Source organism: Branchiostoma belcheri, unplaced genomic scaffold (assembly GCF_001625305.1).
Source record: "Branchiostoma belcheri isolate BF01 breed outbred unplaced genomic scaffold, Haploidv18h27 scaffold144, whole genome shotgun sequence".
NCBI lineage: Eukaryota > Metazoa > Chordata > Leptocardii > Amphioxiformes > Branchiostomatidae > Branchiostoma > Branchiostoma belcheri.
The window spans coordinates 70196-82412 of NW_017802869.1; the positions used below are offsets into that span (position 1 = coordinate 70196).

General features: G+C 43.8%; 1 protein-coding gene across 1 annotated transcript; it reads left to right on the forward strand.

The window, feature by feature from the left end:
- Positions 1 to 2483: 2483 nt before the first annotated feature.
- Positions 2484 to 7877, forward strand: LOC109464961 (poly(U)-specific endoribonuclease-D-like). The gene is made up of 9 exons (XM_019762080.1): positions 2484 to 2548; positions 3005 to 3118; positions 3579 to 3704; positions 4735 to 4844; positions 5399 to 5511; positions 5915 to 6117; positions 6515 to 6654; positions 7117 to 7203; positions 7638 to 7877. The coding sequence occupies exons 1-9, from the start codon at positions 2494 to 2496 to the stop codon at positions 7875 to 7877; spliced, it is 1188 nt and encodes a 395-aa protein (XP_019617639.1). The 5' UTR covers positions 2484 to 2493.
- The last annotated feature ends 4340 nt before the right edge of the window (positions 7878 to 12217 follow it).

Below are 12217 nucleotides of genomic sequence, written 5' to 3' on the forward strand. Positions count from 1 at the left end.
GGTTGATATCTCTGGTAATTGAAGGCATGACTATTTCTCGACTTATCCTTGTTCCCTTCAACAGAGAAGCGAATCCGTAAGGCCCGGCAGGCCCTCGCCACAAAGCGCTGGAAGTACCTTCACCGCGGGAACACGGCCCAGCGACGGGAGGCGCGCTTCTGGCAGACGCTGAGGGACCAGTGCCTGGACCCTTCTCATGACGCCTTCACCAACACGGACGGACTCAAGGCTCAGCTCAAGGACCTCAGGAATCAGGTGATGATTTAGCTTTAGCAGTTTATGTGTGTGTGTGTGAGTGTGTGTGTGTGTGTGTGTGTGTGTGTGTGTGTGTGTGTGTGTGTGTGTGTGAGTGTGTGTGTGTGTGTGTGTGTGTGTGTGTGTATGACCAATTTTAGAGCATTTACAATGAAAGGGTGTGGCATAGAGTTTTGACTAATATTCATCAGTCTGTGTTGTGTGTGTTTGTGTGTGTGTGTGTGTGTGCATGTGTGTGTGGGGGGGGGCGTGTGTGTATGTGTCACTGTGCGTGCGTGTGTGCGTGCGTGCGTGTGTGTCTTGCACCTGTACACTACTATTCAACAGTATAGCCCATGTTGGCATGTCTACAATTCACACTCCACATGATTCCAGGTCCTTGCAGCTGTTGTGATTATAAACGTCCTGTGGTTAGCCGCCATCGCCCTGCTGGCCTCCACCGCGCAACTCATGGTGCTGGAGCAGAACATCATGGGCACCGTCTTCATCGTCATCTACGCTATAGTCTTGTCTCTGCAGTTTGTAGCACTACTGTGGCATCGAGGGGCCACCGCCATTCATTACCTTGCGAGGATACCCTACTGGTCGTCCAGAGATGAGGCAATTCCGGCTGGGAACCGCATTACTATAGAGGAGCCGGCGTAGCTCAATTAGATCTTAGTCTTGTCGTATCCAGAGTTAGGCTTAAGATCAGGCACGGTTCTGGATAGTCTCCGCGTATCCAAGAACATAGATTTGCAATATAGCAGGCACGGTTCTGGACTATTCAGAGCCGTGCCTATCAAGTTATATGCTTGAATGGGTTTGGGTTAGGATCAGGTATTGTTCTGGATAGTCAAAGAAAACTCTTCTACTTTAGTTGAATGTCTGACTTAGCCCATGTTGCAATTGGGCATGGATATGCAATAATGTTCATTGTCATTACATGTTGTATATCTCGTCACCAAACACTGCTGCAATAAGTTGTATTTCTGTACTTTACTTAACACTTTACAGGCCACTAAATGTGTAAATAGATGAATTCAGTGACATTTAAGAATGCACAAAGAGTTACATCTTTGATTGTATACCAGAATCCCCACCCCTATTAATTTATAACCAGAATGTTGTTTAAACCAGGACGATACAGTGCAAGTGTGTTTTTTTTACAATGCAAGAGCCTTTGTTTTGTATGTATATAGTCGGCAATGTTGTGAAAAGGCAAAGCCATTCACTTTAAAATAATTATAACTAAAGTATTCCTATGTGAACATTCTGGTAATGTAAATAACATAGGAAGAATTAAGACAAGAGATTATATGAAGACTACACCCCTGTGAGCCACTTGAACAAACATAAGTTTTATATTCCATTAAGGCTTTTTCACATGACTCCTGATACAAACTTTAAGGTAGATTTTTACCTAAACCAGGAATTTGTATTGAAAGTGCAAGGATGTTATTTTGACCTATCATAAATGGAATTTAAGTTATGAGGAAATAAAATCATCATCTTAACGACATTTTACTGAATGACTGAATATATAAACATAATTATGTACTTGCTGATAGGCCGCCACTGCATTTGTTAGAATGGACACTTGATGATGTGGACGAATGACTTCTACTCTTAAACTTAAGTGTTTTTCACGTCCTTGAAGGTCGGTGAAGGTCAGACATCCAGGTAATTCGTCAATAAACAGTTACTCAAGCAACTGGATATGATTTTGGAAACGGTCAGACGTTTCAGGTAGCATCCACTACCTTTCGTCAGTGACACTCGAGAGTTGTCAGAAAAGCAGGTTTATAACTGAAAGTTTATTGCAAATACATGCCCGAGGGCTAATTGCAGTTACAAACAACATAAGAAAGAAAATACAGTGGTATGTGAGACTATATCTACGTCTAGCATTATACTATATTCTACAACATGCATGGTACTAGTTTTACTGGGTTTGACTTCTTCTTTTTAGGCAGTGGAAGACGAATAAGCATGAACTATTGATTGATATGCAAATCAGTAGCTATCATGTCCTTATTGTTTCAAGTAGCACAGAAAAAAATCACCTCCTTAAAGATTCAAGTAGCCGAGAAAGGAACAGCTGGGCCCGTCAGGACACACCTCTTACGACAGGTTATAGCCCGTCATATCCTGAACCTAAGGACTTTTAAGGGCTCTCTCTTTCTCTATGTACTCCCTATATATACAGCAATAGTAGAGTAGAAGCCTCATAGTAGACGACCGGGAAAAGTCTGCATCATGCTGAGTTTCCAAGCTCTTCTCGCGATTCTCCTCGTTGCTCGACATGTGGAGGGTAAGTACGACTAATATCCAAGAACATCTTTTGGTAGCTAACTGGTAAGACTGTATCCCTCCTTGCCTGAATACAAGGATATGAGCATCGAACAATATTTGGTGTCTTCAAATGGATTTAAAGGCTTAGAATGTCTCTTATAACATCTTTTACAACACTGTGCAGAAATTAACTTATCATTGAGGGACCCAAAACATTGCACCCACCTTGAATGCTCTTCAAGGCCCACTTTACACTGATGTTTAACTGTCCTGTGAAAGGTAACCGTCTCACGATTGTTTACTTAGTAATCGCCACCAGTGTAAACTGGGCCTGAAGCTTTCCTGAAATCAATACCTTGACAGAAAAAAAAACATATGTTTACATGTATTGGTAAAATTGCTACCTGTACATGTAAGTTCGTTCTACGGGCGTTGCTGAATGGCCATATGTTTACACGTATGTTTCCACACTTAGGTTCGTGCTACGGACGTTGCTGGGAGGACTACAACTCCGCCAACTCCTGCCACTGCAACTCGCGCTGCGGGGAGTTTAACAACTGCTGCAGCGACTTCAACAGCATGTGTCCAAGTAATACGCTTTCTATCTTCTGAATCTGTATCTGTATCTTTATAGCCGGTATAACAGCCCTTCGGCGTATTAAACACACCAGCTTCTGTATCTGTATAGCCGGTATAACCGACCTTCGGCGTAACACACCAACTTCTGTATCTGTATAGCCGGTATAACCGCCCTTCGGCGTAACACACTAGCTTCTGTATCTGTATAGCCGGTATAACCGCCCTTCGGCATAACACACCAGCTTCTGTATTGAATTTTGTATCTGTATCTGTATAGCCGGTATAACCCCCATTGACATAACGTACCAGCCTCTGTATCTGTATTTTCATCCGAGCCTAACATCCGATTTGCCGAGTACATGTATGTCAGCCCACCAATGATGCTGTCAGTATGGGAACCCTGGTATACAAATAAGATGACACCCTGGCTACTCTGTACACATTTCTTGCATTGACCATGTTTTTCCCAGACTGGGGAAACTCCTGTGCGAATGGCCGGTGTGGTGAGCTGATGAACACTGCCTACTCCTGCCAGTGTAACACCCAGTGTACTCAGTACGGGGACTGCTGTGCCGACTACGGGACTGAGTGTTTAGGTACATGCAAACTTTTGGATTTTTTTCGCTATTTTCAGATGAAGAATGAACATTTTGGGCTCCTGTGCCCTGGTATCCATGCCAGAAGTCCTGGTAATTTGTATAGAGTGCCTCCAACATTACTACATCTGAGTAACACCCATGTACCCAGTATGGTGACTGCTGTGCCGACTATGAGTGTTTAGGTACATTCAAATGTTCAGTTTGGGATTTGGGGCCATTTTCAGATGCAAAATGTATATTTTGGGCTCCTGTGCCTCAGCCGTGTAGAAAAAGTATTTGCCTAGTTTTTGTAGGAGAATGTTGTGAAGTGCATTGAGATTTCACATTAGCGCGGTGGGAGTGGGGGCTCAATGTACTTAGTCAAGTATCTTGTTTGCCCAATTACATAATGTCAAACCCACCAAAAACATTAGTCTTACGCAATCTTGATTTGGTGCCAAATCTAGCAAATCGCACAGGACACAGCCACGTGTCCAGCGCGCGTCCAGAGCAAAGTGTATGCGAACAAGTGGACATCTGAAGAAGGTATTAAACCATTAAATCACTGTTGTTTGGAATGTATGGCTCCCTAATTGTACTTCAATCACACTTCACAAGCGGATGGATTTGAGACTGCACAGCTGGACAAAACTCAAGCCTGGTTTCCGCTGTAACACTTCACACTGAATAGTCCCTTGTAAATCAAGCGAGAAGAAAGCACACAAAACATAGTCAGTTGTATCCAGAACCGTGCCTATCTGGATCTGAATGCGTTAGGGTTAGGATCAGGCACAGTTCTGGATAGTCTTTTGAACCATGCCTGATACAATATGGTTCTGAACACCCGTCTACCATCCAGAACTGTGCCTGAGCATAAAGGTCCCATTGAACACTCTGTGCAGAGCACAGGGGTGGCGCCCATCACTATTTCTGTAGCCCTTGGGTCACACAGTTGTGCAAGCACTACAGCAGGGGGCTAGCACTAAGTGCTAAGTCCTAGTGACCATGCATGGATCTGGATGTAAAACAGGCTGTTTGTACGTTATAGGAGAGGGAGGGAACGTGGTAGAGCCGGTGTCGCCCGGAACAGGCGGCGCCTCGTGTGCAACAAGCACCAGCTCCTCCGCTACCAGCACCGAACTGTCGTGTCTCGCACAGGTGGGTAATAGCATTGCCCTCTGCCGCGTAACTAATATACAGAACTGAGCACAGTTCTGGCAGGATTAAGCACGGTTCTGGATTATACAAGTACCAGCACGGAACTGTCGTGCCTCGCACAGGTGGGTAATATTCCATCTGCTTACTGTGTCTATCGACTGGACTGTACCTCGGCAACAACTGTACAGTCTATGTAATCCATCTTCAAGCAGATTTTCATGTAAGCGTTCATCTCAGTCTCTCAGTGGACCTTGAAGTTCTTATACTCTTCGCTGGCCCATCCTTACATCTGTTTGGAGATTGCAGCCTTTCATCTTTAATTCGTAAATGATTCGTAAAACTACTAGTATCACAAGCCATGTCATATGTACCTTCAACTAAAGACCTATCTTTATTCCTGGGGGGGGGGGGGGTCGTGCTTCACCAGGCTTAGTATTAACAGATGCTTCCAAACATTGCCAGTCAACTCAATCTTCAATCAGATTGAGAAGAGCACCATGTAAATTGAAATATTGATAATAATAATTATGATGTTATGATGTTACTTACTGCAGCTTCTCTGGGACGGCGATGTAAACCGAGCCTCCAGCAGCCAGTACACGCTGAACCGGCAGGGTCAGATCGCACAGAGCGCCCTCAGCCAACATCAAGACCTGGCCAGTGCAGAGTAATGCTGTTTTTCCTAAAACTATAGTAGAGCAGGACTTGTTGCCACTAAGTGCAGATAGGGCATTATCATTAAATAGCTTTAAACAATGTTTAGATTTAGGCAGGGTCAGATCGCACAGAGCGCCGCCAGCCAACACCAGGACCTGGCCAGTGCAAAGTAAACACTTCAACAATCTGTCGAGAGTTATTTTTTGCTATGTGTGTCCATTGTAAAACCATGTATGCCTTCACAAAAAAAAAATAGGGACTAAGTCAAACGGCCTCTTCAGGCCAGCCACCTGGCCATAACAATCACATTTTCCCAGACCTTAATTTTTTCTCCATATGGGACATAAGCATAGAGCTAACTGCGCATGAAGGCTAGTATCTGTCTAAGAAACGAACAAATTAATATTTTCCAGCCTGTTCTCGTACCTGGACGAGGCTGGGCTGTTCACCAGACAGACCTACGCCGCGTACTTGGCTCTGGTCGACAACTACGTGCCGTCCACCGGAACCAGCGAAGTGGTGACGTCATCCGAGAACGCCGAGATCGACGCCTTCATGGCCGCCATACAGGGCACTGACGTCATCACTAAGCTGCATGAGTTCCTGGCGTACAAGGGTGAGATTGACATATCATAAAACAGGACCTGTATCCCCTTTTTCGTAAGGCGTAATCAGGCCTTTTTAGTCTTCGTGATCCGTAGTATCCAAAATGATTGTAATTCGTATTAATCTTAAAACATTAACCCTAACGCATACTTGTTCATAATCAGCGGAGCCGCGAAAAAACAGGGTTTCGTGCAGGCACAGCACGTTCTGCCGACGTGCTGCCATACCGCCGAATAACCTGTAACGTCCCCCGTCTCGGCCTCCCCGCAGGTCTAGCGAGTTCGGACCTGGCGGTGTTCATGTCGGACCTGAGGGAGATGTGGTTCGGCCTCTTATTGGTCAAACTGCTAATTCTCATGTTATCGTGACTAATAACCTGTAACGCCCCCCGTCTCGGTTCCCCACAGGTCTGGCGAGTTCAAACCTGGCGACCTTCATGGCTGACCTGAGGGAGATGTGGTTTGGCCTGTACTCCCGCTCCAGTGGAGCCGCCATGGACTCCAGCGGATTCGAACACGTTTTTCTGGGAGAGTTCAAGAACGGCAAGGTCAGTAGCGAATTGAATTCTAACAGTTAGGACATACCAATGTGATCTGTCGGTTCTGGGATTTTTTCAGAAAAAAATATGAAGCGACAAGGCAAAAAACAGACCTAGACATCCTATGATAGTCCCAGATGGTATGCAAAGAGCCATGAAGTGAATAAAGTTGTACATTAAGTGACCTAAGTTTAAAGGTAAAACTTTTGTTCCAGCACAATAGAGAATCGTTCTCACCTAGAGCTTTCGACCAGTCACTCTGGTCTTCCTCAGTAGACTGACCCAGTGAGGCTTGTCACGTGGCTTCTTTGAAGTGTGATCAAAGGGGGATCAACACTGGTTCAAAGGTACATGATGTACATGACATGTATCAACCAAGAAATAAAAAGCCAACCAAGGTACATGTATCAATTGCACCAATAAAAAGCCAGCCATTTTAACCATGGAATAAAACGTTTCTCGCCACTTCAGGTCTCAGGCTTCCACAACTGGCTGACGACCTACCTGCTAGAGAAGGATGGAGATCTGAACTACTACGGCTACATCTGGGACAAGCAGGTAAGGTTCTGCCGTGTTTATGGCAAATTATGCCCACCCTGTGCCTATGTACTGTCTTATCCTTTATACCGGGTAGTCTATAAGCATCTTTTGGTCATCCCCAAACAGATGTGGACAGGTGGTCAGTATAGTTTCTTAATGCTAGTGCCAATGGGAAAAATTATCTATGGGGCCACTAAAAGGGACCAGGTGGTCTTTATGTAGAGCTCTTGTACAGATTTGACCGTGTGTCAATGGCCAGGTGGTCGCCTTAGATAGATGTGGTCACTAGTACATGTTTGACTGTATATCAATGACCAGGTACATGTAGTTCGTTTGCAGAGCTAGCGAGGTGGGCACTTGCACAGGTTTGACATGCATGATGACCAGGCAGTCCTTATGCAGAGGTCATTTGTACCTGTACAGGTTTGACTGTAAAAGTTTGTATTTCCCAGCCCGGCATCCTAGCCGTTCAGGTTCGCTGGGGGTCCCTGTACAAGGATCTGGGCTCGATGTTCTACGGCGCCAGCCCGGAGTTCGACCTGGCCATGTACACCATGTGTTACATCACATCTCCCGACAGCCTCTGCCGGTTCAACATGGCGGGCGCGTCCGTGGCCATACAGACCTGGAGCTGGAACAACTCTAGCTATGGTGGCGGGAAGAAGTACCTCGCGTCTGCTTATCCCGCATGAGGGTGGCTGCCAATGGGACAAAGCTCTATAATAAACATCCTGTCCATGGTACCAAATGCCTGGTGCACTGATCATACAATAAAGAGAGCTGAACAAAAGAGAATTATATAGCATGGGAGTTCATCTTAGCTGGTAAAATACGCTACGAGAAACTCAACAGAAGTAACTATGGTTATCTATAGTTACATTAAACTAGATAAAGTGAGGACAGGGTTTGTTTGTCCCTCAAACTGTGTTACTAGGTTTATGGGCAGAGGCAGTTGCGTGGTGACCAGAATGTGACAATCATTTTGTGACGTCATTCTTAGTAGACCTTAATATTCTGTAGTAGACGCTTTTTGTTCAAGTTTGGTAACCGGTTGTATTCCTCTTGAGTTTTACAGAAAAAGTTTTTTTCACGGTTTTAACCCCAAAACATCACATAGATGACGTCATAATGTTATTATGACGTCATAATTACACCAAAGTCGTGTATATGATTTACTTTAACTCCTACACCATTCTCTGAAAATTTGGTGGTCCTACGATAAGTGGTTGTTGAGCTACAGGGGGCGGGTCTCAATAGCCCCCCCCCCCCACAACGGCCAAAAAAAAGAACGGGTGAGGTCAAATAGGGGTAAAGCTGTGACGTTTAGCCCTTGCCGCTCCCATGTCATAGGTACATGATAAAACAAGTTCGACGGCGTCATTTGGTGCAGACCTGATTCCGAGGCGGATCGGCACTGAAATATCTCCAACATTGCCGCCGTGTTTCTGCCTCACAGGTGGGAATATATTCACTGTACAGTTTCCACATCTGTGTATAAGGTTTTTTTTTTTAATGTATAGAAGGTTATCACAGATGGTTTTCGTATTTTACGAAGTATACAATGTAATAACTTCAAAAGTGTTAGTAAAGATCAGGACAGTTTCTTTACGCTTAGTGACAGAGATTTTCTCTCACCGACTGTTTCTTCTTGTTTCTGACTACAAAACGTTATGTTAAAAAAAACTACTAAAATTTGGGTTAGAAAGTAGTTTATTTGTTTGAAGAGAAAAAGCGTCACAGTTATAATGTGGAGATAATTGGTGGGCGTGTGGCGTAACGACACGGAACGAAGAGGTCCCGGGTTCGAGTCCTGACATGCCACCGATCTTGTGCCCTTGGGGAAGGACACTTTACACGATTTTTCTCACTTTACTCAGGTGAAAATGAGTATTGCCCTGTCCTGTATTCGTTACTCTGCGTTAGTGGCGGCATAAATAAGTTTATTAAACTTGAGTGTGCCGTCACCATGTCTAGTCATGAAATGTTGGGATAGGGGGAGATAAGTGGTGGGTGTGACCCATTATCCATTTTTTTGTTCACTCGGGTGAAAAGTGGACTTGTTCAGGCACCATGGAGGAATACAAAATTACAGAAAGGTCTCCCACAGAAAAAAGTTTACTTATAAAGAACGACATTCAGGTCGTTAATGAGAGCTACGGTGCGTCTACGTAGTTCAATAAGACTGTAGGGCGCCGTGCTTGGGCAAATGTCAAGGTATTTGATAGTAGAGCATGAGGTCCCTCTAGAACGTGCTCCTTTTCCGCTCAGACACCAAAATAGGAATTTATACAACTGAAGACCACTGTACAAATTCTAAATATCAAAAGAAGGTTTGTCAAAGTTCATAGATGGTTATCACACATCGTTTTTGTATTTCACAGAGTATGCAATGTAATTGTTAAAATGTTAAAGTGGGGGGCTGTAAAAGGCTGGGGCTGTTTGTTTACGCTTAGTAACAGAGACTCTCTCAGTACTAAGTACAGCACGTTATGCTAAAAAATTACTAAAATTTTGGTTAGAAAGTAGTTGATTTGGTTGAAGGTTGGTGGAGATAATTGGTGGGCGAGACCGATTATCCATTTTTTTTGTTCATTCGGGTGAAGAGTCAAAGCGGACTTGTTGCAGGCACCGCGGAGGCACAAAATTACAGAAAGGTCTCCCACAGAAAAAGTTTACTTATATAAAGAACGACAGTCATGTTGCTATGCTGTCGTTAGCAGGGATACGGTGCGTCTACGTAGTACAATAAGACATTCAATTGCACCGTACGTCTAAAAATGCATATCTAGGATTGCGATTTTGCTGTGAATGTCCTGTACTTTTACTAGTACTAGCTGCGATCGGCTTCAAGAGTTTTTCATGGATGTTCTCACCTACCTCTGTGACGTTATGTTTTCTTAAAAGCATTACACCTTTTGCACATCAAGCAGTTGCCAGTATGTACAACCTAAGTTACATCTTAGCCTGGCTACCAGGCTCCCGAGTAGGTCTGGTAACCAGGCTAGTCATAATTCTATCTACACATACCGACCTCATATGTGCGGAGGATAATTATAACCAGAAAGACTCAAGAATTATTTATTGATCAATGGCAGTAAACTTAATACAAGTTACTGAATTGCGAATCAATGTACATTTCATTATTTTAAAATCAAGAGTTTATAGTATTGCACATAATTAAGTTAAAATTCAGAGTCATTAGGAGGTTAAAATACAAAGTCATTAGAAAGTTAAAATACAGTATCATTAGAAAGACTACATAGACCACAATAATTACACAACCTACAACCACACCACAACAGTTAAAAACTACGAGCAAAAGAACGATTAAAAGGTAGGCCCATGTGATAAAAATATTTCAAATATTCCTGATAACTGGATGGTCAGCTGTACATAACCAAACCAAAGCACATGTGTTCTTGTTGGTGTTCGTCCGTCGTACTAGACGATGACTAAATACATCAAATGGCTAAAGAATATCAAACTCGCCGCATATCGGCTCTACATTTGACTTTTATCGGTCTAAATGCGACTTCTCAGTTGACGTAACATCGACTAGGCTGATCTGGCGGCTGTCTGATACACGATTTTTTTGTGCGGAATTGCACAAAATACAACGTCTGCTGCGTCGATTCGAGGTTTAGAGGTTATTTTGGGGACAATGTTCATTCAAGAAGAATATCTAAGAGGGCCTGCATGGGGGGGTAGTGATTACGAATAACGCAAAATTTTCGTCACCCATTACGAATTACGTCAAACTTTCAGAGCTGATTACGACTTTACGCTTTGCGGCTAATGCACTATTACGAATTAGGTTGATTTTCGGGGAGGCTGCTTACGGATTACGAGGATTAAAAAATAAAAAGGTTTTACGAAAAAGGGCAAGCAGGCCCCCATCTAACATGACACGATACCCCTGGGTTGGGTTATCGCTTCATGGGCCGTAATGCCTGTGTATTGTTGCAAATGCCCCTGGCAGGTCACCCACAGACAATCACCTAGTGTTTCGCAACGTGTACTTGCAGATGCCCGTATGTGCCAATGGCATTTTTGGCGACGTCTCAGGGAGGAGCCTAATAATACAGTATTGTGTGCAGTTCGCAAGAATTCTAGGAATTGTACAGGCATTTTGTCCACAGGAATGGAATGTCCATAGGCATTTCTCTGACCCACATCTATGCCCACATTCCTGGAACCCTGAAGATCTGTCTGCCCCGGATGCCCTACTTTCTGTGCCCTGGGGCTCGTTCACTATACACTCAGGGGAGGAGTGCACTGTATCTGTCTAGACTTAACAGGTACCAAGTCTTCCTCAAAATCATGAAATGATGGCAGTGCCATGCAAACTATAACCCTGACAGCAACCACCGTCGCCATGGCAATGTGTGTTTTCATTGCCAGTCTTGTTGAAGATGAAGCTGATGCAACATTTCTTTGGCAAATGTCAACGTAATTATTTGACAGTAGAGGTCCCTTTAGAACGTGGCTACTTTTCCGCTCAAACACGAAAATAAGAATTTATCCCAGTGAAGACCGCAGTACAGATCCTAAGTCCCAAAAAGGCTTGTTAAAATTCGTTATGCTAGAAAAAATACTAAAATTTTGGTTAGAAGGTAGTTTCTTTGTTTGAATGGAAAAAACGTCACAGTTAAGGTGGAGATAATTGCTGGGCGTGCCCAATTATTCAAGCGTTCTCACCTCACCTCACCTCACCTCACCTCACCAGTCCCATAGCTAGGGGCAATGTGGCTTTCAATTTGAGTCCTGCACTCCCGACGATCCTCTGACAGTCTAATAAGGCCGTACTTCATTCAAAATGCGTCCTACTTACGATTATGTTTTTTTTATTCATCGAAACATCAAAACATAACAATGACAGTGTGGCGCTGCACTCAAGTTTATAACTTTTTTTAACAGCGCCACACAGCAAAATATAATTAACATATAAATACACAAAGGATATATGGGATAGTATTACCGTATCCGATATCATAGATCCCTCTAGAACGTTGCTTTTATACCGCGAAGAATG

Excerpts from the sequence above, each read along its gene's own strand:
- LOC109464961 (XM_019762080.1), top strand. The coding sequence starts at position 2,494 with ATGCTGAGTTTCCAAGCTCTTCTCGCGATTCTCCTCGTTGCTCGACAT. Across the intron at positions 3,119-3,578 it reads CTTCAACAGCATGTGTCCAA|ACTGGGGAAACTCCTGTGCG; the intron begins GTAATACGCTTT and ends TGTTTTTCCCAG. Across the intron at positions 3,705-4,734 it reads CTACGGGACTGAGTGTTTAG|GAGAGGGAGGGAACGTGGTA; the intron begins GTACATGCAAAC and ends TGTACGTTATAG.